At 37.2% G+C, this 24,575-nt stretch overlaps 2 protein-coding genes across 2 annotated transcripts in view; both read left to right on the top strand.

Annotated features, from left to right (window-relative positions):
* LOC107751896 (nucleoporin seh1-like) overlaps window positions 1-3,973 on the top strand; it is an 8,392-nt gene extending 4,419 nt beyond the window's left edge. Inside the window, exons 6-11 of the mRNA XM_016567670.1 lie at window positions 197-408; window positions 1,356-1,422; window positions 1,588-1,775; window positions 2,049-2,203; window positions 2,920-3,085; window positions 3,425-3,973. Of these exons, the coding sequence (XP_016423156.1) occupies window positions 197-408; window positions 1,356-1,422; window positions 1,588-1,775; window positions 2,049-2,203; window positions 2,920-3,059 (762 nt within the window). The 3' untranslated portion in view covers window positions 3,060-3,085; window positions 3,425-3,973. The remainder of the gene's footprint in view (window positions 1-196; window positions 409-1,355; window positions 1,423-1,587; window positions 1,776-2,048; window positions 2,204-2,919; window positions 3,086-3,424) is intronic.
* Window positions 3,974-5,024: 1,051 nt separating this feature from the next.
* The window catches only part of LOC107751907 (centrosomal protein of 192 kDa-like), a 28,755-nt gene continuing 9,204 nt past the window's right edge, over window positions 5,025-24,575 (top strand). The window contains exons 1-24 of the mRNA XM_016567679.1: window positions 5,025-5,199; window positions 6,000-6,215; window positions 9,655-9,753; window positions 11,406-11,518; window positions 11,695-11,756; window positions 12,394-12,538; window positions 13,401-13,513; window positions 13,588-13,665; window positions 13,835-13,984; window positions 14,114-14,267; window positions 14,372-14,589; window positions 16,638-16,757; window positions 16,830-17,226; window positions 17,359-17,511; window positions 18,663-18,701; window positions 19,323-19,499; window positions 20,498-20,615; window positions 20,869-21,028; window positions 22,200-22,908; window positions 22,995-23,143; window positions 23,328-23,558; window positions 23,698-23,823; window positions 23,982-24,125; window positions 24,203-24,266. Coding sequence (XP_016423165.1) covers window positions 6,046-6,215; window positions 9,655-9,753; window positions 11,406-11,518; window positions 11,695-11,756; window positions 12,394-12,538; window positions 13,401-13,513; window positions 13,588-13,665; window positions 13,835-13,984; window positions 14,114-14,267; window positions 14,372-14,589; window positions 16,638-16,757; window positions 16,830-17,226; window positions 17,359-17,511; window positions 18,663-18,701; window positions 19,323-19,499; window positions 20,498-20,615; window positions 20,869-21,028; window positions 22,200-22,908; window positions 22,995-23,143; window positions 23,328-23,558; window positions 23,698-23,823; window positions 23,982-24,125; window positions 24,203-24,266 — 3,889 coding nt within the window. The 5' untranslated portion in view covers window positions 5,025-5,199; window positions 6,000-6,045. The remainder of the gene's footprint in view (window positions 5,200-5,999; window positions 6,216-9,654; window positions 9,754-11,405; window positions 11,519-11,694; window positions 11,757-12,393; window positions 12,539-13,400; window positions 13,514-13,587; window positions 13,666-13,834; window positions 13,985-14,113; window positions 14,268-14,371; window positions 14,590-16,637; window positions 16,758-16,829; window positions 17,227-17,358; window positions 17,512-18,662; window positions 18,702-19,322; window positions 19,500-20,497; window positions 20,616-20,868; window positions 21,029-22,199; window positions 22,909-22,994; window positions 23,144-23,327; window positions 23,559-23,697; window positions 23,824-23,981; window positions 24,126-24,202; window positions 24,267-24,575) is intronic.

Raw genomic sequence — 24,575 nt, 5'->3', positions numbered from 1 at the left:
GAAGTAATATCTTCCATGTTTTTTTTTTTTTTTTGTCTAATCTTTGACTCCATTTGCTTGTACTGCCAGGAGTTAAGACATGCTTATGTTGTAATGCATATTTGGCAGTATACTGTATATATTGCACAGACAAGTTATTCTATGCCGAACATAGCCTGTGTATAACTTTGAAACATCTCCTCTGTTATCACATCAGATAAAGAGAACCACACTTGTGGACAGTCGGACATCTGTGACTGATGTGAAGTTTGCCCCGAAGCACATGGGCTTGATGCTGACCACATGCTCCGCAGACGGTGTGGTGCGAATCTACGAGGCCCCTGACGTGATGAACCTGAGCCAGTGGTCCCTGCAGCACGAGATCTCGTCCAAACTCTCCTGCTCCTGCATCTCCTGGAACCCTTCCAGGTGACAATTCACAAATGATAGTTGAACGCATCTATATGCGAGTAGATGTAAGCATGTACACCTATACTGTTGCAGAATTTACTTTGCAGATGTGTACAATTTGTAACTTTTATATATCCTGTATCTGAAACTCTCAGATAATTGAGATAAAGTTTGAAATAGACTTTTCACAGAAGAGTGAAACCTCTGTTCTCACTATGCCGAGTTCACACTGCACGATTTTAGCCCGATTTTTCACTCGCCGACAGGTTTTGCGAAATCGCCGACAAATGCCCGAAATCGGAGGCAAATCGGTGCTCATTCACGCGAGTGACAATCACGCAGTGTGAATTACCAAAGACGCGATCTGAGGGAATCGCCGACGCCCGTGAAATATTTGGCATGCTAAATATCTGGAGCTGTCGGCGATTCACAATCACCCAGTGTGCGCAATGATTTCTGACTGAAAACTACATCGGAGATGACCTACACTCGCGAGTACTCCGGTCTGACGCACGTGGGTTCTCGCGTTATTTCCTTATCACTTCTCGCGTGTGTTTTGTTGTGAAACGTAGTTTGCGGACCAGACAGAGCTGTCGGCGATTCTTCCTATTGTGAAGTCATGCAATATGTAACCCCCTGTCGCCGATCCATCGTGCAATGTGAACACCGCAGCAACTGAATGCTACCCCAGATAGTCACGCCGTGTGAAAACAACGGCGATCCGACTAGTTTGAAAATCATGCAGTGTGAACTCTGCATTAGACCTGTGACTGCAAATAGCACAGATATTTTACATGCTTGTCACCACTGAACAGTGAGGTCAAACTTGATAGCTGTTAGAAAACATTTCCAAGTTTCTTTTGGCTTTCAAGACATCTCAGACCATTTTTGAGACTTTATTGTCTTGGTAAACTGAATCAATGGATGCACCTGCTTGATTAATAAAATATATTTTGTCTTCACAGTTCTCGAGCTCATGCACCTATGATTGCAGTGGGTAGTGATGACAGCAATGTGACGTATGGCGGCAAAATATATATATAAATAAATAAAATGCAAGGAACATCAACATTTCAGACATTCTGAAGCTGGATTTAGAATGGTGTGAAACTATTGTCACACTGACTTAAGAAATGCCATCAGTTAGCACAAACCATCCACACATATCTTTTATACACATTTTAAATGTGTTTTAACCTTCAAGTTAAATATTTGTTTTTTTTACTTTATTTTCATGGTTGTAGGAAATATGCCAAAGCAGAGACACTGATGACCATTACAGATGCTGTACATGATATTGCATTTGCTTCCAATCTGGGACGGTCTTTCCATGTACTTGCTATTGCCACCAAAGATGTGCGTATCTTCAAACTGGTTCCACTTCGGTGAGCAAAATGAAACCAAGTTATTATTACAGTAGAATGGGATCAATATATGTTGTGTAGTGATGCCATGTATTTGTCTTTACTGTTTAACTTTGTACATCACTGCATCTATACTTTGAATTAATACATTTATTTTAATATTCAATAATGTTAGGGTTCTTTTAATAATGCAAGCTTTTTTCCCCAAATCTTACAATACAGAGATGTTTGGTTAAATTCTAGTTAGATGCCAGTAGATTTACCTCATTTAGCTTGCCTTTTTTTGATTAACAGAAGGGACAGCTCTTCTTCAGCGCCCACTAAATTTGAGGTGCAGGTGCTGGCCCAGTTTGACAGTCATAACTCTCAGGTGTGGCGTGTCAGTTGGAACATCACCAGTACACTTCTGGCTTCCTCTGGTGACGATGGTTGTGTGAGACTCTGGAAAGGTGAGAGTTTGAAATGACAAACAGCGAATATATGCAACTACTGGAGCAGGGGCGTAGATTACGCGGGGGACGCGGGGGACGTGTCCCCCCCCACTTTTAATTTCACGTAAATTCGTCCCCCGCACTTTTTCGGGCAAGTGTGTTCGCATAGAGGTTTTCAAGAGCCGGTGTGAATAAATATAGATTTAAATTCAAAGAGACAGTATAGTCTGTGCATGATCTGATGTTTTATTCGGACCCAGAATAAGGCGAGATGAACATCACGGAGCGCTAAACACTCCGTGCAGTGTATGTTTCATTCATACTCGAAGCCGAAGGGCGCTCTCGCGCAGAAAGTCGTACGAGGAAATGGACAAAAGCGTACAGCTATCCTTTGATGAATAGAAAGTCCAGAAGAACCACATTTAGGCTATAGAAATCTTTTGTAACATTATAAATGTCTTTATCATCACTTTTTGATCAATTTACAGCATCCTTGCTAAAGTGTTGATTTCTATAATTTCTTTTCCAAAAAATAATAATTATACCGACTCTAAGCTTTTGAATGGTATAGTGTATAATGTTACAAAAGCTTTTTATTTCACATAAATGCTGATCTTTGGATCCTTCTATTCATCAAAGAATCCTATCATTTCTGTCCCCCTCACTTCTGAAATGATGGCTACGCCCCTGTACTGGAGTGATATTAATTTATTGTAATTTGACTGTTTCACCAGCAAACTACATGGACAATTGGAAATGCACAGGTATTCTAAAGGGAGATGGTAGTCTAGTATCTGGTCAGCCTGGTGCTCTGAGCGGCGTCCTGGGATCTGCCGCTGCACAGAGTGCTCTAAATGGGGCCACTGGAAGATAGATGCTATATGACAGGACCACCCTGAGGAAATCTGGAGCTGAGCACTTCTATGATACTGGACTTCACACTGAGACCAACTGATTGTGCTTGCTGGACATGCAACAATACTGGCACTTAACACGGGTCCATTGTTAATATTATTTTAATTAACTGCCTTCAAGGAATGTTTTTAAGTTGACTTTTCTTTCAACCTATAGAATTATGTTTTACTCTGAATACAGACTGTTAAACACGCATGGCTTTTTGCCCATTTCAGAATTTTGTAATGAGTCATGTTTAAATGGATGTTCTAATAATGAAAAGACACCATATCTATGTAGGAGTATACATTTTATTTCAGTTTTGTTGACATGATCCACCCTGAGGAAATCTGGAGCTGAGCACTTCTATGATACTGGACTTCACACTGAGACCAACTGATTGTGCTTGCTGGACATGCAACAATACTGGCACTTAACACGGGTCCATTGTTAATATTATTTTAATTAACTGCCTTCAAGGAATGTTTTTAAGTTGACTTTTCTTTCAACCTATAGAATTGTTTTACTCTGAATACCCATTTCAGAATTTTGTAATGAGTCATGTTTAAATGGATGTTCTAATAATGAAAAGACACCATATCTATGTAGGAGTATACATTTTATTTCAGTTTTGTTGACATGATAAAGGAAAAAAGATGCTGCCATTACAACGTTGTAAAATATTGGTCTAATTGACTTCACTCTCTTGTTATTGTACGAGAATCAGAAAGGTTATTGTTTAAGCAACTGGGATATATGAAGTATCCAGAAATATTTGAGCTTGTTTTATTTGAATCATGCGTTTCTACTCCATTAGTAACAGTGCAGTAATCCTTGCTCGATTACTTTTGATAGATGATTTGATTTACATGTATGATCCAAAGTTTCTGTGAAGAAAAGGGGGTAGTTGTATTAAATACCATGGTGTTAAACACTTCAACAGAATTGTTTTCATGTATTATTTATGAAATAGCAGATTGAGTATAAAAGTCTGATTGGGACTTAATAAAAGCTAGAAATGTTCTTAGCACCACAGTCAGTCTAATAATGGATCTTGTTAATATTTTGAAGTAGTGACATTCAAACGTTTTCTCTATAGTTTCTGTGAAGAAAAGGGGGTAGTTGTATTAAATACCATGGTGTTAAACACTTCAACAGAATTGTTTTCATGTATTATTTATGAAATAGCAGATTGAGTATAAAAGTCTGATTGGGACTTAATAAAAGCTAGAAATGTTCTTAGCACCAGTCAGTCTAATAATGGATCTTGTTAATATTTTGAAGTAGTGACATTCAAACATTTTCTCTATTTATTATTATTATTATTATTATTTGGTTCAATAAGTAATATTTTCTACAATTCTTGTAATTGTGCATGAGGACACATATTTTGACCTGCACGCTGGATTTTTGTATATGGTCTTTAAATCAGAATAATTATTTCTAGTCTATATTTTATCATACAGTCCAAATGTGCCGTTTGGTGATCAATGAACGTGTTTAGTAAGCAACGGTCATGTAGGGCTCCCACAGCTGCTCTTAGTCTCAGCTGCTCTGTGGATCACATTTCGCGATCTCGTAGTTTATATGGAACGTCATTTGTGATTACGAAAATATAATTATATAATCATTAAAAAAGGGGGGCTTTAAAATGTTTGAATGTAAGATCTATAAAACCAAATTAAGTGCCTCATGCATTCCGAATTTTTCTGCTCTGTTATTAATTACTAACTGTGAAGTATACATAAAGCAACACTATAACCAGTTTATGAATTAAAAATGTTTTGAACAAACAGTTTCTTCATTCGTTCAAAACACACAGCAACATGATTGACATATGATTTCGCCACTCTGAAAGTAGTCAGAAAGGATTGTCCAATGAAATTCGCCGTTACGTCGAAGCCCCGCCCATGCAAAGTGAAACCAGAGGCGGGATTCTCCCGTAATGGCTTCAACTTCATCTTTGCATTTCGACAAACTTCTCTAAAAGCGGGGAGGCCGCTGTAAGAGCAACGGTTTTTTTTCTTTTTAGCATTTTACGGATTATCGGTGCTGTATTTGCATGAAGTAGTTGAATGAACTACGTTTATAAAGGCACAAGTGCCGCTTTTGCCCATATGGTAAGTTGTCTTCGAAACGAATTCCTCTCAGCTGTTGCAAATCTTGTTCAGAGTTGTTGTCAGTTTAGTTTTCAGCCAACGACAGGCCAAAAAAGTGAGTCTAAGCCAGGGGTCGTTTCTTGTTTAAATTATGTTTTAAGTGTTATTTTTGTCTTTGTTTAACTGTTTAAGTTACGTGGTTGAAGTGTTTGTTTCCTGGCCTTGATAGTCTCCATTGCACGGCGTTTATTTGAGTTAAACAGTCTGTTATCCTTATTTGTCATTTATTTATTCAGTCCATCCAAAAATATTGTTATCCTGCTTTCAGAGACATACTTCAGAGGTTAATGCGCAGTTAAAGTTGTTGGTTATTGAACCGATAAAGCTAGTCTGCTAACTACAAACGTCAGATGAAAGACGCAAATTCTGGAGAAAGAGACAGTCAAGTTCACGAGGTTGATGTAAATGTAATTATTATTCAGCTTAAAGTGTTAAAATGTACTTTGGCCTTTTCTGGTAATGATAAAGCTAAATGCAACAGGGGCTAGCTGCCATATTAACATATTTCAGCTCTACCTGTGGAACAATACGAGTTATTAAACATCCCGTTATGTCTGATTTGACACTGCAAGAAAAATAACATCCTCCAGCTTTTTATTAAGTTGACTTGATGCAGTCGTTTACAGATTCATGGCAGTCTTCTTGTCCGATAAACACCCAAGTACAGCATGACAGTATAATTTATCACCGGTTTCCTAAAGGAACTCATGATGTGGCCAGTTCACTCTGTGTCCTCTTCTGTTTTTTGTTTTTTTTTGTAGGTCACTCCTCATGTGGTGAAGCCCTGTGTCAGTGAATCACACAGACATGGAGAATGTCCAAAACATTGAGGATGAGCCGTTTCCCAGCTTCCTTTCAAACGCCTCGCTGGGCAGTAGTGGCCGCACCACTCTCGGCAACGTGACACTGGGCTCTACACTCGGGATCCCCATGGCCGCCTCTACCATGGCTAAAATTAGACCTCCAGTAGACAACAGGTGGGAGACTCCTGCATGTAATCTCATGAATATTGCGACTGTGTGTCTGTCCTAACTAGGCAAGAATGTTGACTTCCTCAGTTTCCTGTTTGGTGAATATTGTTGAATGTTAAGAAAGGGGTCATTCCATCTCATTTGGTCCAAAAAATTATAAAGTTTGTTGCTTGCCAATTTTTATTTTCCTCCCTTTTGTAAAACACCAAAGTTTTCATTCTTATTTTACTTTGTTTAACCACAGCGGCTATCTTTGTGTCATGGCCCCCTACAAAGTTTTGGTATATAGATTTTTTACGAAAACCTCAATATCTCATCTCAGGATGGTCTGAGCTCCTTGGAACAAGAACTGATCTCTAATACATAGGGATGTAACGATTCACTCAACTCACGATTCGATTCACGATTTAGATTTCACGATTCGATTTGATTCACGATTCTTTTTAAACAAAATGAGATTTAAGACAAATTATAAATTAAATGTGTCCTTTTATTATTGCTTGGACAAAATACTGTACATATATATACTAATATAGCACTTGTAAATTATTGCTCTTTTGTTGGTTTTGATTGCTTCTATTGTCCTCATTTGTTAGTCACTTTGGATAGAAGCGTTTGCTAAATAACAAAATTTAAATATAATGTAAATAACAAAACTTTTAAAATTTTAAAACAAGCCTCAAATCAAATAAGTAACACAAATAAAAGAAATCTCTTCATATAAACAAAATAAACAGATATTTCCTGAAAAGTTATCCCTTAATTCTGATTGTTTAATTGGAATGTTGTTCCAGGATCAACAAGGATGTTGATCCAGGAACATGTTGTAATTGGTGAAATCACGGTCACTATATAGGGGAATCTGAACCCTAAACACGTTATGTCAAAAATGCCGGTTAATAAAGGCCTTCTGAAGCGACGCGATGCGCTTGTGTAAGAAAAATATCCATATTTACAACTTTATAAACCTTAATCTCTAGCTTCCGCTAACTGTAGTACGCGCGTTCACGAGAGAGTGCCGTGCTAGTCTCGCGAGAAACAAGTTTTGTTTACAGCAAAGAAAAACCAGTGTCCTCTTGGCTTATATTGAAATCCTCCAACATTTTTCTTTACAAATCCTCGTTTTGTACTACTAATTCGTGACCGGTGTTTCCCTCTCTCCTCTGCGCTTCCACGCTTGTCACTTCCGCATTCATCACCGTGTTTGCCTACGTGCTACGTCTTCCGCTGGATGCCACTCTCTCGTGAATGCGTGTATGACAGTTAGCGGAAGCTAGAGATCAAGGTTTATAAAGTTGTAAATATGGATATTTTTCTTACACAAACGCATCGTGTCGCTTCAGAAGGCCTTTATTAACCCCCCGGAGCCGTGTGGACTTCTTTTATAATGGATACTCAGTCACACAATTTTTACAAGGCATGTGACAATGTGATACGTGCATCTTCCCAAATAAGTAATTAGAATAATTTATATACGTGCATCTTCCCAAATTATAATGAGAATAATTTATAAATCTGCTGCTGTCAACAAAAAGAAGCACTGAGGACTTCCTGCGGGTTTCCATCAAAATAAAAGCTCCATCAACATTCATAAATGTTAGTATTGTAATTTTACTGTTGTTCTGTTAAATAAAATTAAAAAGACAATAATAATAATGATAATAATTACAACAGCTCTATTAATACATTTATTACAACAGTCACACATAGTGTTCAAATTGGGATCTGTAATATTTTCTAATGTTTTAAAAGAATTCTCTTCTGCTCAGCAAGGCTGCATTTATTTGCATGCCTGATTCAAGAAGGGGGTCTCAAAAATGGCCACAAAATGTTTTTTTTACTTATTAATTTTAAGTTATTGTGCTTTGTTGGTATAATGTCTGCTAGAATGTAAAAAAAATGTTCAGTGTTAAATAAGTAGTTTTAAATTGTTGTTTTGTATTAGTGTACAATGTTTAAAAATAATAATTTATTCCATGTAGTGTTCATTCATTTAACATTTTAATATTGGAGGCATCCAAGTTATTTGACATTTGAACTTTTTTTATTTTTTTTTTTTTGCTAATTGAGAAATGACTTGAGGCATGAAACATTTCAGTAAGTTGTACTTTTTCTTTGATATTTTATGATATTTACTTAATGAGTGTGAGTGCAATTGTTTGTATTTTGCTATGATTTATTATTAGTATTATTATGGAGTGTTTTGTTTTGAGTGTCATATTTAATACATAAGGCTTATATGGTTCATATTGGTTTATATCGGAGAATGTGGAGCTCACACTCAAATTTCATTATAAAATTGACAGAATTTGAAAACTTAGACTTTTTCATATTAAAAGTAACAAATCACAAAGCTTTTGTAATTTTGAAAGGCATGCTACAAATAATGTTTAGTGAAGTTTTGTTCTAACATCAACTGAAAAGATCTCGGCTCATCAAAACAAAGATCGACCCTAATCTGACCCTAAAAATTAAATTGGAAAATTAAAAATGGTCAACCAACATCCATTGAACCACTTGAGGCAGACCCAAAGTTGTTCTTTCAAAGAGGGAGAACATTTATTTACCACGTGAGTTGTTGGTCAAAATACTAGTGCTTTATTTTATTTTATTACACTGCTCTGTGGAATACTTGATTCTGATTGGTCAGTTGCGACATTCCGAGGTTTGTTATCCCTCGATATCAGCCGGTAAAAACTAATAGCACAGGATCATCCAGGTAACTGAAATCGGCGCTGTACTCTTGCCAGGAACAGTTTTTTCTTGGTGGAAGCTTTGCGTTTGTTTAGCTAATAAAATATTAAAACTCTATTCAAAATTGTATACAATTATTTAATTATGTCATCCTGTTATCGCAGACTCGCTCTCTCGTTTCATACAAACGCAGCTGCTGCCATTTTGCTACGATAGTTTTGTACGCTGTAATGGATTATAAGATAACTAACAAACTGGTAAGATTTTAAAACCATTTCGTCTTAAATCTTTTATTTTATTTATGTGGTGAAATGTTGTGTAATAAGTGGTATGACTGCACCGTATCCCTTAAATGTCCGTCTAGTTTAAACTTGCTGCTTGCTCGCAACTGCTGTGTTCACGGAAGCTTTGCTTTCAAATATTTCAACTCAAATCAATATTTCGTGTCTAATTATTTACTTGTGTGGCAAGTAGCCATGTAATAAGCGGGATAATGTATATCCAGCCGGTTATCACAGAATAACCCCCGACAGGGTGGTCAGGACCCCGACGCGAAGCAGAGGGCTGGATGTTCATTATCCCTTACTTATTGAGTGATTGGTCGGTTAGAAATTTTGAGATTGAAATGGTTCGCAAGGCTAGCTCATTAAGTTCAGGGCACACATGCTTTACTTGTATTGCTGCCAACTTAATACATTTTGTCTGTTTATTTGAGGTATTTGTGTTATTGAATCCATTTTGTCTTTTCCAGAGTAACTGATGTCCAAGCATCATATTTAGAGGATGGACAGTTTTCCCAGGGGTCAAATGGAGGCAGGGAAAAATTTGTTCTCAGCCTCAAAGAGGATTTGTAAGTGTTCAGCAATTGTTTATTATTTTTTCCATCTGCCAGTAAGTGAGCGACAAATCAGTGTGACCATCGGTTCTTTTCTGGTTTATTTTTTAGTACTTGTACTACCTAGTTATTGTTCTTGCAATAGTTTCCTCTAGTGCAAATAATCTGCAAGTACCTGCCAGTTTTAAAGGGGTCCTATTATGCTTTTTCACTTATTCGACTTTAGTTAGTCTGTAATGTTGCTGTTTGAGCTTTGTATCTTTGCAGATCTTTTTTATGCTCAAAGTCCAATACAAAAGGAGATATTTTATTTAACAGAAATCACTTTTCAAAAACTACAACGAACGACTTGTTTGGACTACAACGCATATTTTCCGGGATTTGTGATATCACAAATATTGACGAACGGGACGAGACCTGGTTGAGCTGCACTAGAGAAGGCAACGAGTGTTATCACTATGTCGGAGACACGTTAGCTTTTCCAAGGCAGACGAACTTAGAGTAGTTACAATCATCCAGGTTTAAATCGCGCTCAAAATGATTTGATATTGACGCAATATTTACACTGAAGCGTGCAGGCGGCTATGGTAAGGGGCGTGACATTTCCCGACCAGGCGCCGAGTGGTGCCAATCACAACACACACTGGCCCAGCTAACCAATCAATCAACACACTGGCCCAGCTAACCAATCACAACACACACTGGCCCAGCTAACCAATCACAACACACACTGGCCCAGCTAACCAATCAATCACAGCACATTTCGTATTTCAGAAGGCGGGCCTTCATTTGATACAGGAACTATTCGAGCCGTTCATGCCAGACTGGGGAGAGAGGTGTTGTAATAATGTAAAATATGTGAAAAAATTGTGTTTTTTGAACAACCTAGTATGAGAGCCTGTTCTAGTACACCCCCAAAACAAAATCAAGACTTTGTAAAAGAGCATAATAGGACCCCTTTAAGATTAATGGTGTTGACTGTGCCTACTTGAGAATTGACAGAACTGCTATTTTCCTATTTTGTCAACAAACAACCTTATCATTGGGTAAAAAAAAATTCTTAAAATTTCAATAAGTTCATATGACTTCAGCTATTTTGTCTTGTTTTCCTTCATGATGTTATGTTATGCAGGTTTGCATTTTAACATTTTATTTGCCATCAGCCAGATCTAGGTTATTGGGAAAAACCTGTATTGGTTGACCAAGTGTGTTCTTTCATTAGTAGTCGTTCGTGCCAGACTGGGGAGAGAGGTGTTGTTGTAATGTAAAATATGTGAAAAATAATGTGTTTTTCGAACAACCTAGTATGAGAGCCTGTTCTAGTACACCCCCAAAACAAAATCAAGACTTTGTAAAAGAGCATAATAGGACCCCTTTAAGATTAATGGTGTTGACTGTGCCTACTTGAGAATTGACAGAACTGCTAGTTTCCTATTTTGTCAACAAACAACCTTATCATTGGGTAAAAAAAAATTCTTAAAATTTCAATAAGTTCATATGACTTCAGCTATTTTGTCTTGTTTTCCTTCATGATGTTATGTTATGTAGGTTTGCATTTTAACATTTTATTTGCCATCAGCCAGATCTAGGTTATTGGGAAAAACCTGTATTGGTTGACCAAGTGTGTTCTTTCATTAGTGTGTTTTTTTGTGTGTGTGTTTGTGTAGAGACAATGTAGATGAATTCATTGCTGCGAATCGGTTCTCTGACCTGTTGGTGAATGTTAATTTGGATGAAACTCTTCCTCTCTTCCTTGGTTCTCTTCCTCTTCGGACTACTGGTATGTAATCAGTTTTTTTTTTATTATTTTTATTTAATTAAGGTTGGTTGTCTTTTAATTTTATGGTAAAACTAATGTGTCTTATTGATAGTGCATAATTGACAATTATTTACAAAATAGTGAATATGTATAAGCTGAATGATATATTTTGAAATATATATTTTATATTTCATTAGACCTCTCAACTGGTCTTCTGTCATTCTCTCATATTGGAGACAAAGATACATTGGCAGCTCAGGTATCTTAATTTTTTGTACTCATTGACACTTGTTTTGTCCTGTTGAGTGGTCTTTCAATGCTATTTAACCCTGTAAAACCTGACATGAAATAATAGTCAGAAAAAAGTTTTATTTATTTATTTTTTTATAATATTTGTATGTCCAGAAAGTAAGATGAAATTATGATAGCTTGTAATATAAACCAAGGAGCTCTTTGTAACAGTGTATCAGACTACTTATATAAAATGCATATATGTATCAGTTGTCTCTCTATCTGCCAATAATATGTCTTAGTAAGGTGATGGATTAAATACTTAGTTTTATAATAAAAGCTCTACAGGTTTTATTGTGAGAGCAAAACTTATAATGCAAAGCAAAATGATTGAGAGATGTACAAACAAACACTATCATATTTTGAAATATTACTAACAATATAAAATGTATTCATGTTTACTACATAAAAATCGTGTAAAAAGACATGTACCACAACTTGAAGATGGGCATTTTTAGAATTATACTAGGCCTGTAGTAGACTGTGTACAACAGGATTTTCAGCAAAGTTTTAATCATGTTTATAATTTAGAGGCCTTTAAAATTTACCTATCAAATATCATATGGTAGGCATCATAGGGTTAAGCTCTCTTCTGTTCTTCTTAGGTCACTGTGCTCCCAGTGATGGAGGAGGAAGAGGAGGGCTCCGCTAGTGAAGGGACAGACAGTGAAAGGTACAGTGGCAGCATCGTCAGCTTCCTGGCCAGTGAGAAATTGGTGTCTCTGGACAGCATGAACAGTGACATAACAGGTTAGTTCATTTTTTTAAATTATATTATATGTTACGAAAAGCTTGGAAGCTCAAAAGAACCAAGGCAGTAATTGATTTAAATTAACTTTTTGTCCTCTAGTTTTTTTATAATATTTGTATGTCCAGAAAGTAAGATGAAATTATGATAGCTTGTAATATAAACCAAGGAGCTCTTTGTAACAGTGTATCAGACTACTTATATAAAATGCATATATGTATCAGTTGTCTCTCTATCTGCCAATAATATGTCTTAGTAAGGTGATGGATTAAATACTTAGTTTTATAATAAAAGCTCTACAGGTTTTATTGTGAGAGCAAAACTTATAATGCAAAGCAAAATGATTGAGAGATGTACAAACAAACACTATCATATTTTGAAATATTACTAACAATATAAAATGTATTCATGTTTACTACATAAAAATCGTGTAAAAAGACATGTACCACAACCTGAAGATGGGCATTTTTAGAATTATACTAGGCCTGTAGTAGACTGTGTACAACAGGATTTTCAGCAAAGTTTTAATCATGTTTATAATTTAGAGGCCTTTAAAATTTACCTATCAAATATCATATGGTAGGCATCATAGGGTTAAGCTCTCTTCTGTTCTTCTTAGGTCACTGTGCTCCCAGTGATGGAGGAGGAAGAGGAGGGCTCCGCTAGTGAAGGGACAGACAGTGAAAGGTACAGTGGCAGCATCGTCAGCTTCCTGGCCAGTGAGAAATTGGTGTCTCTGGACAGCATGAACAGTGACATAACAGGTTAGTTCATTTTTTTAAATTATATTATATGTTACGAAAAGCTTGGAAGCTCAAAAGAACCAAGGCAGTAATTGATTTAAATTAACTTTTTGTCCTCTAGATGATGACATTGATGTGAACCAGCTCTGTGATGAGGAACTAGAGCTGTATTTCAACAAGCTGATGCCACCTGCAATGCAGAGAGGCAGAGTAGAAGGACAAGAAATCCCTGTTGTGAGTTCTCTCTTGCTGTTTGTTTACCAAAGCTTACCCTTTTTCTTTTTTAATATGATCTGTTCCTGTTGTAGGAGTTACCTTCCAGTTTATCTCAACCCCCCTCTACTGAACCAGAAAGGAACAGACACCATGATGTTGACTATGACCAAGTATGAGTTAAAATCCTAAAATCAGAATCGCATGCACGTTTTACACATGCATATTGTTCCAAAGAAAAAATTAATTTGAATCTTATATAGAGAGAGAGAGAGAGAGGTGTGTGTGTTTGTGTTCTGAAACCTTTCAGGTAATGTTTGCTCTTGCTGTGTCACACCACAGAGGGACTTTCACATGCCTGATGTGCGTCTGGCAGCCACAGGTATGGATTCTTGTCCTGCAAGTGATGAAGAGGACACAGAGGATGAACTAGAAGCGTCACAGAACCGGGGCAGAGCAAGATTCCTCCTACCCAGCACCTCCAGACAACCGGTTAGTGTTACAGTAGACTACTTTCTGCTCTTATTGTTGTCTGTGCTTTTTATTTTTGCCAGATTCAAACATCACAAATTATTATTTTGTAATGCAGTAATTCAATTTCAAATATTTGTATATGATCAGGTTGGGGAGAGCCATCGGCCCCATTTTCGACCAGGGTTGGAAGGAGGGAGCTCTGATGATGAGCTACAGTCGGGAGGGAGGAACCCTGACACCAGGACAGGCATTGAGCACCGCCGCTCGGCAGAGGGACAGGTCATCAACTCACCTATTACTGGTAAAAGAGTGTTTATTAAATAAAATAAATGTATGTAATTAGGGTTTTTGGTTTAAAAATTTAGACTGACAGGAAGTCTTATCAGTGATTCTCTGTGCCATCAGGTGATGGAGGAGGAGGAGGAGGAGGAGGAGATGGGAGTAGTGGGAGTGATGAGGAGGGAAATGGAGGCGTATCTACCATTCCTTTGCCTCCCACCACAGTCCAGAGCACCTATGATGTGCTTCGTGGTCTTGGCATCGTGGGTGGGAGTGAACAGATGGGAAATGATGATCAGCTTCAATCTTTGCTCAGCAGATCGGGCATGATTACACATGGCCATGTTAGTGGCATTTGAGCAATTAATAATGATCAGTGTGAAATTGTATCTTTTTAAACAACAAGAACATGCCATTCAGTTTTGGGGAAGTTACTTTAAAATGGGAAGGGTAGAAAGACGCATCACAGCGTCAAAGATACATTACAAGCCAACTAAAAAATACACTGAACAAAATTATAAACGCAACACTTTTGTTTTTGCCCCCCTTGTTCATGAGCTGAACTCAAAGATCTAAGACTTTTTCTATGTACACAAAAGGCCTATTTCTCTCAAATATTGTTCACAAATCTGTCTAAATCTGTGTTAGTGAGCACTTCTCCTTTGCCGAGATAATCCATCCACCTCACCGGTGTGGCATATCAAGATGCTGATTAGACAGCATGATTATTGCACAGGTGTGCCTTAGGCTCACATTTTAGAGTGGCCTTTTATTGTGGGCAGCTTAAGGCACACCTGTGCAATAATCATGTTGTCTAATCAGCATCTTGATATGCCTCACCTGTGAGGTGGATGGATTATCTTGGCAAAGGAGAAGTGCTCACTAACACAGATTTAGACAGATTTGTGAACAATATTTGAGAGAAATAGGCCTTTTGTGTACATAGAAAAAGTCTTAGATCTTTGAGTTCAGCTCATGAAAAATGGGGGCAAAAACAAAAGTGTTGCGTTTATAATTTTGTTCAGTATAGCTAACTGCATACATATGATAATCCCTTAAAAAGCTTCAAGGATAATTCAAAATGTGTACGTATATTATTAGTGTTTGTTTATTTGTGCATATCCTAGCATAATTACACAAAGCACAGCACAATTACAGATTGTATTTTAACTAGAGATGCACCGATTTATCGGCCCATCGGCTGATTCCGAGCCGATCCTTTTATTGCTAGCGGCGCCGGCAATGACGTCACAGATGCGCACATTCACAATGCGTGTAAAAATGTCGTTTCGCGTGGGAATGATTCTAATTTTAATTGCATTCAGTGTAAACGGCTACTGATAATGTATTTATGTCGTGCCAGATGAGGCTTGCACAGCCTGAGTGAGTGTGTGAGAGACAGCACACACAATTAAGTGACTCGCAGAAATTTATAGAGGCATACTGCGGTAGAAAAAAAAAAGATATTTACAAAATATGATTTAGGTAAGCAACATTATACGGCCATGATGTTTCCCCGAATATCAATATCAACATGATTGCAATGTGACACTGATTTTATACAATAGTATTTCAATAAACAAGAAGTTAAAATTAAGTGACAAAATATTGACTGTTTTTGCTCAATTTCGCTGACGAAAATAGTTCCGATCAAAGCCACAGCTGGACTGTTGTGTGTCTCCGAGCAACACACAGTGGTGTTTCCTTACTGAATGAATCCACGTATTTGAACGAATCGAGTGAGTCAATGATTCAGTGGCCCATTCATAAGGACAGTCACTTGCCTCGTTTCTGAATGAATCAGCCGTTTGAATGAATCGGTTGAATGAATGAATAAATGACTCGCTCATTAAAACCGACATTTGCCGCCACCTACTGGTGGTTTTGTCATATTTAAAAGTATCATTGCATTTTTTCAATATTTGTATGTTTAAAAAATATGTAAAACATTAATTTTATAAAATTATTTTTTTAATAATAATTTTGCAGTGTAAATGCATTTATGGCACCTCAGCTTCATCAAACTGTCTGTGTAAATGCATCTAATGCCACTTCAGATGCATCTTCTGTTTTCTCAGCAGTGGTAAGATGGAGTTTGTTAATACTAATTTCATTTGAATGGTAACAACTCTACAGTTTCTTATTATTCTAACTGGAGAGAAAATGTGTAACTTAGTCCAGATTGGGGGAATTGTAATGTTTAATAATTTATTTTATTATGTAAATAATTTTTGCATTGAAATTTGCATAGATTTTTGTTTGTATATGCTGTCAATTATAGTTCTTAGAAAGAAAATCGGTATCGGCAGGTCACACTTCCAAAAAATCGGAATCGGCCAAGAAAATTGCAATCGGTGCATCTCTAATTTTAACTTCGTTTTGATCTTTTCAGATGGGTGATCGTGTTGGTCCAGTTGGCACAGGGGAGGCTGGTCATACTTCTGTGGCATCTGGACCTGCCAGTCGATGCCCAGTTAATTGGAGCATGAATCTGGATCGACAGGAGGCTCTTGTAAGTCTTTGTCCATATTTTTGCTGTAGCAAAAATTGTTGATGATACCCTTAACACTTTTCCACTTAACAGGATGCAATGGATAACACAGCAGAAGTTCACCTGGACTCTGTATACTTGAGGGCAGGTGCTGATCACAACCCTCAGGGCATTTCTTCCACAATCAGCCCCTTCCTTCAGGGCACCCAGAGCAGTTTCCACCTCTCTCAGGTACTTCAGGAATCACATAATAAAACAGAGCAAGCGATCGACCTGGGCCATACTGTGGATCTCGGTGCCCTGGGCTTGCGTGGTGGCCCTTGTGGGGATTCTCCAGTTCTCAATGAGCAGCAGAGCACCAGCAGTAAAGACGATCAACCTGGAGAGTCTCTGGATGCTAGGTACCTTTCCCAGAGCTTTAATGAGAATCATGAAGAACATGATGTTTGGAATCACCATACAGACAATGTGGGGCTTGAGTTACAGCAAGGTAACAGTCTTTTTCTTCCATTTCTAATGTACTGATGTCAACGGTTTCTCTGACATTTGTAGTATTACATGAAGTATTCAAAATAGTATTTGTATTTTATGATCTACAAATTAATGTTCAGTATTTCCTTAGGCGCAAATGCCACTCAAAGTGTGGTCTACCAGAATGAAGAGGGAAAGTGGGTCACTGATTTGGCCTATTACTCTTCCTTCGAAAAGGAAATGGAAGCAAATATGCCTGAGGAAGTTGCTATGCCGTTTCAGTCTGAAGATTTTCTTGCTGGAAGTAAGTGAAATGCAGTAATGTTCTCATTCTTAATGAAAATTAGTTTTTGGGTTACCATTCCTCAACTGACTCAACCTCGTGCATTTTTGAAGAATATGGCACTTTTTCAATAGTTCACCCAAAAATGAAAATTACCCCATGATTTACTCACCCTCATGCCATCCTAGGTGTATATGACTTTCTTCTTTCAGACGAATCCAATCGGAGTTATATTAAAAAACGTCCTGGCTCTTCCAAGCTTTATAATGGCAGTGAATGGGTCTTCTTTTTTTTTTTCAGTAGTCCATAAGAAATCCAGTAAAGCGCATCCATCATCATAAAAAGTGTCCCACACGGCGCCGGGGGGGTTAATAAAGGAAAAAATTCCTGTAGTGAATCAATGCGCTTGTGTAAGAAAAAAAATCCATATTTAAAATTTTATAAACTGTAATCACTAGCTTCTGCTAACTGTTGTACATGCTCGTATTCACAATAGAATGTCGTTCCGGCGGATGACATAGGACGTAGGCGTAGCGTAAGTTCCGGTCAGAATATGCTTGTCTCGCGAGAACCAATGTTTGTTTACAGGAGCAAAGGAAGCAAAGTTTCCTTACTTCAGCAAAGGAAAACCAGTCTCCTCTTGGCTTATATCGAAATCCTCCAATATTTTTTACAAATCTTCGTCTTGTAATTCGTGACCAGTGTTTTGTTTTGCTCTCTATGCTGCGCTCCCGCATTGATGTTACTTTGAATAAAAGCATCTGCCAAAGGCATAAATGTAAAAGAATTACCCAAGCCGTATTATAGATTTGTGTGAGGATTGGATAAAAATGTAAGTTATTCACTAAAAATCTTGAAATTTAGCTTTACTTGACCTTTTAATTAAAGAAATAGCAATGTCCAATTTGTTCTTTTGAGTCGAACCTTGTTGATTCATTTTACAAACCCGAATGATCTAAATGATGCTTTTTGAAGCTTAAGCCCCAGTCCCCATACATTGTAATTGTCTGGCAGTTATTTAGTTTCTCCTGTTGTATTTGACTGGTGAAAGGCAGTCATGTGTGTTTGTAGCAACATTAAGATGAGTAAATTGACATATTTTTGGATGAGCTAATACTAATTTATATTAATTCTGTCATTGCTTTCCATTGCATAATGTTGTCTTCCCTTAGGCCAGGCCATGGACAAGATAATTGAGGATCAGAAGGATTAAAAAGTGTATAACTATCTGTATATAAAAACAATAGAAGTCTATGTAATGTCCCCATTTAAATAGCTAAGTAAGTGTGTGTGTGTGTGTGTGTAAAAAATAGTATAGCAGTCTGGCGAGTAAACAAAAAAAAATTACTAGCCAATGGCGATTATATTGCCAAGGTGTGCGTAGAGGGTTGACTAGCCCTTTTATGAAAGTGAATGCAGATTAAAAGCATTCCTGTAACTCAGTCGGCAGAGCATGTCACAAGCAATACCAAGGTCATTGATCTCCAGGGAATGCATGAACTAATAAAATGGATTCCTTGAATGTGATGTTACTTTGAATAAAAGCATCTGCCAAAGGCATAAATGTAAAAGAATTACCCAAGCCGTATTATAGATTTGTGTGAGGATTGGATAAAAATGTAAGTTATTCACTAAAAATCTTGAAATTTAGCTTTACTTGACCTTTTAATTAAAGAAATAGCAATGTCCAATTTGTTCTTTTAAGTCAAACCTTGTTGATTCATTTTACAAACCCGAATGGTCTAAATGATGCTTTTTGAAGCTTAAGCTCCAGTCCCCATACATTGTAATTGTCTGGCAGTTATTTAGTTTCTCCTGTTGTATTTGACAAGTAACGTCATTGAAGACCTCACCTCACAAACCCAGGACAACAGGAGAATGGACAGACAAACCTGCCATTAACCAGGCACGTTCACCCAGAAACCCTAAAGCCACTCAGTCGTTTTTAAAGGAGAAAATTGCAGCTGTTGATGGTCAGGATTCACTGCCAGCAACACAGGAGAAATTCGGTATGCCTTTTTTAAAATTTTTAATTTTTTTTTTTTTTGTTGCATACAAAACCAGCAATATGACAGATTTAGCATGTTAAAATCAGCATGAAATGAGAATTCACTCCATTTTCTAGTTTCTTATTGTGAATGTTTTCATCTTATAAAAAAAATTGACCTTAGGGCTGCACAATTATGACAAAAATCATAATTTGATTATTCCCTTTAAATAATAGTAATTGCGACGATTACACATCATATAATCACAATTTATCGAATTATGTTTATACCATTGTTTGAAGCAACCGCATGCCATATTTTTAGATGAAAATAAACAAGCTTAAAACACTATGAAAAACTTTTATTGCTTTTCTATAGTATTAATCCTCAAATGTAAACTATACATTACCATACAAGTAAAAATATGCATGGTATTATAATGTTATACTAAAACTAAAATTAAAACAATGGAAAAACCCTAAGATAACATGTAGGAAAAAACACACCTCTTAAGCACAAAGAATAACATAAGTGGGCTTTGAACACCGCTTTTTTGAATTGCTGCTTTGAACGATTACGTAATTGTGGTATCTGTAATTGTAATCGCGATTAGAAATTTGATGAATTGTGCAGCCTTAATTGACCTCATAGTTTTTCATCAGTGTCAATTTTTCAGATGAATTCGGGCTGTCAATTTAATTTAGTTTAATGGTCCATAAGTCTCACTTCAGACTGTTTTTGTAATGTATGTGCAAAGGTTTTATCTGCCACAATGTCATATCTTTGAGTTATACTCATTTGTGGTGTTTTCTCCGCACATATTAATGGGATTAATGGCATATCATATAATTTGCTTTAATTGACAATCCTAGTTTATTACACTTATTTTAGTGTTTTTGTTTACTGTTTTGTTTAGTGTTTTTGTTCTGTTTGATCTCTTGTCTGTGCTTAAATATGCCTGAACATCATGCAAGTTTCAGAAAATTAGGGACATCAACTTTATTTACTTTTTATTGGAGGCTCACCTGAGAGCAGTGCCCCTGGTGTTGTGGAGGTCACCCATTGTAATTTCAGACCATCCACCTCCCCTCTTACCCACTCCAGTCCAAGCCAGGCCTCCATTCCAAGTGGAAATGGGTAAAAAAAAATTGTTTCTGAACATCATCTAATAGAATAGCTGATTACCTTTTTTGTGGTGTTAGCCACTTTCATTTGTGAAATATGGTGGGGGTAGACAAGATTCTCGTTTAAAAATATTTTTTTTTTTTAATGATTGATTATTGTTGATCAACCGTATGTTACTGTGTAACGTATTTTAAATATATTTGTTGTTCAGTACATGGATAAATAATGGCCTAATTTTACACTCATCCATGTGTTTTGAAAATAGGGAGACGTCTCCGTGCTCACCTGGTAGTGGGAAGGCTCATAGGAGTCCTGCTGGAGATCCTGGTTCCCCTCAGTTTCATTGTTCAAGCCCATCCCTCAGCAGACTGACTTATCTCTCCATTAATGAGAACACTTTCATGCCCACCCCTGATCACCATAAGGTGAGCGTTTAAACCCCCTTTTTAGTTTTATGTGAATTACAATATAAACTAATTAGATATTTAGGAAGTGAAGGTGTTGCTGAAAAACTTGTTGTATCATATTTGATACATTTTAACACAATTAAAAAATAAATAAGTTATTCTTACTTTTACTTTATAAAAATCATTAAACATTTCACAGCAAAAATCCATGTGTACCACAACCTTAAGGGAGACTTTTTAGAATTATACTTTTACTTGTTAAAAGACCTTTGCAATATTTGAGTAGATGTTTAGCTGTTGCTTTATCAAATGCACGTTATAAGCGGGGAGGCGTTCCTCATCTCAGTGCATAGACTCACAGACATACAAACAAAGCCAATTGGTATAGAAATAAAATGCACACAAATTATTTAAATGCAAAACTGGAAAAAAAGCAATTCACAAGCACTTATTGAACCGTGGATGCCATACTGAATGGTTCAATATTATATTGGGTATTGTGGCATCCCTACTTTCTAGATGTTAGCATTGGCCTCTGGTCTGTTATCTTATTTTGTGTGCCAAATATATTTATTTGAATTGTAATTTTATAATAGTAATATAATTTGGTTACACTTTATTTTAAGGTGTCCTTGTTAAAGTGTAATTATACATTTTGGTTACACTTTATTTTAAAGTGTACTTGTTAAAGTGTAATTATACATTTAAGTACTGAGTAATATTAATTAACTGCATGTACTTACTATATGGTAAGGGTTAGGATTTGGCTTATGGTTACTGCATGTAAATATGCATGATTAATTGTTATTATAATAGTAAGTACATGTAACGTGTGTAACAAGGACACCTTAAAATAAAGTGTTACCTATAATTTAATAAAAAATATAAAAGTATAATAAAATTTAAAATATAATTTTCTTTTTTCTTTTAGTTAGAATATGCTAAACTAAATATTTTAACTAATTTCAAAAGCTGGATAATCTATAAAAGCCTACTGATCAATAGTTTAAATCAATAATTAGTTGAATAAGCATTCTGATAATTGTTAGACTAATAGATTATCAAAATAAATGTGTGTTGTAGCCCTATTGGAAGCCTATGTTGCTTGACCATTATATGATATTGATAGTAATGCTGCTGATTTACTTTATGGTTTTAATGTACAGACAAATCTTTTCTGCTTCTCCAGAAAAACACCTCCATGGCTTTAAGCACCACTATAATCAGAGCCAGTCCAACTCCTCCAGTGGAGCCGTTTGATAATGGAAATGTTCTGAGTTCTTCAAAGAGTCCAGAGCCTCTTTGCCATTCTGAAATTCCAGGCCTCAACAAAAAGACCTCTGATCTGGGCTCAGGCAGCCAAAGTGACTTCCATAAAGACTACGGAAATAGATACTCTAAGGGCAACCGCCAATCTGAGCCGAGGTTGTACCCTCAAGGGGATTCTGGATACTCGAGCAAACTGAACATGCAACATTCATCTGGGACAGCCACAGAACAGGCACACCAAGTGTTGCCTGATGTCTTGGGGTCTGGGTCTAGTTTTGGCGCTGCGGATGACTTGACATATGGGCCAGTACCGAGCTACACCTCTCAGGGTGCCTTGCCAAATCTTCCCAACCACCTAACAGGGCATTCCCTCTTCAGTTCCCAACTGGCACAGCAGTATCTGAGCTTAGAGGGGCCTCTACATGCTCCTCCCTATCAGATAGGTGGGCCATCTGGTTTGTATGCTGCAAACCCATCTATGGGACATATGCTTGTACCTGGGCATACAAGTCTTCAGTCTGGTTACCTGAACTCCGGTCAACAGCATCCTCCTCAGTATCCAGTCAGCAAGACCTATGGACAGCCAAGTGTTGGGTCATGGGCTGCACGGGATCTTGCAGACCTTAGAAGTGAGTGGAAAAAAATCATGTATTTTAAAGACTTTGGTGTTATGAAGGAATTTGTTCAAAGGAAGAAAAAAAACGTTTTTCTTCAGCTCAAGTGATGGTTCCAAATGAGCTGAAGTTTCCCAGTTCTTGCTGTGTGGGAATTGCTTCTCAGACGTCCCTCAACATCTTCAACCCTTCTGAGCGCTGGCAGCAAGTTTCAATCTCCATCACAAGCCTATCCATTGATGGAGAGAAGGTTCAGAAATCTGTCAGATGTAGTCTAGACCAGTGGTTCTCAACAATCTGGCACACTAGGGGGGAGGGGGGGCTTTAGATATGGTCTTGCAGTCAGAAAGAATTAGAACCACTGGTCTTATGGAGATGTCTTATTCATTCAGTCAACATCTGTATGCAGTATTATAATTGTCATTTTATCACAGGTGGAGTCTCTCCCATTCCAATGGCTGATAGTTAAAAATAAGACCATAATTGGACCCAAATGTACAGAAGAACAGAAGGTTTTGTTTATAGCACCAAGGGCTGGACTGTATCAGTATACTCTCAGTGTGTCATCCTGGCCTGTATCTGCAGAGTCAGAGACTGTGGCGCACGCAGAAGTCTTTGCAAAGAAAGTGGTGCTGATCGCTGTGGCTGAGAACCCTGCGATAGAGGTTAGCATTACCTTTGTCCTTGGCTGTTGCCAGTTTCAGAGCACTAAAATTGCATATAAACTAATTCCCTGTAGGTTTAATCCATGTGAAATGTGCAAAAATAACAAATGTTTATTTATTTTTTCTTTTAAATAAATAGGTTGACGTTGGAAAGACAGGCTGTCTGGATTTCGGGGACCTGCCGGGGGGCAGTACCAAGGCCCTGCCGCTCAAACTTGTCAATGGTAGTCATGCCACCGTGCCTATTCGACTGGTTATCAGTGCGGTCAGTGAAATCTGTCAGCGTTTGGTTTTGAGAAATGTGTTAAACATTAGTTGTGTATGATGTACTTCTCTGTGTATGAGATGTCTGACTGATAAAGCTCAGACCTCATTCAAAGGCATGTTGAACAAATTCAAGGACAAAGGTTTTGTCTCTCACAGAATGCATCAGCATGGCATTGTTTCGGCTTCTCTAAGAGCCCAGTTGCCATGATCACAGACGGTTCCCTGCATACTGGCTTAAATCTGACCTCGCTTTCAACTTCATCAGTCATAAACCATGTGCTGCATGCCAGTTATGCAGAGGTGAATATCTCTTTAAATTGCTTTCTTATTTGATGGCATATTTGACTGTTTAAATACTTGTCTTATTTTTCCTTCAGAATCAAGAAAGCTTCTTGGTGTGGGTTCATTTCAGTGCACCTCAGAAATACATTTCAAGTTCAGGTATGCATGTAAACCTAAAAACTAGACACAAGTTGAGAAGTGTTCAGCCTATATCAGTGTTATTTGATGGTACTATAATTGTACTATAATAGTATCAGTGATATATTATAGTAGTAGAGAGATTTTGATTTTTAAAGGGGTCATATGATGCGATTTCAAGTTTTCCTTTCTCTTTGGAGTGTTACAAGCTGATTGTGCATAGATAAGATCCCTGAAGTTGCAAAGACTAAAGTCTCAAAACCAAAGAGATATTCTTACTCTGCCATGCCCCCCTAAAACGGCTCGTTCTAACACACCCCACATATCTAC

This window comes from Sinocyclocheilus rhinocerous, unplaced genomic scaffold (genome assembly GCF_001515625.1).
Source record: "Sinocyclocheilus rhinocerous isolate Xijiao unplaced genomic scaffold, SAMN03320098_v1.1 scaffold752, whole genome shotgun sequence".
Lineage (NCBI taxonomy): Eukaryota > Metazoa > Chordata > Actinopteri > Cypriniformes > Cyprinidae > Sinocyclocheilus > Sinocyclocheilus rhinocerous.
The sequence above is the reverse complement of the archived record's forward strand: the minus strand, read 5'-3'. Positions and strand labels throughout refer to the sequence as shown.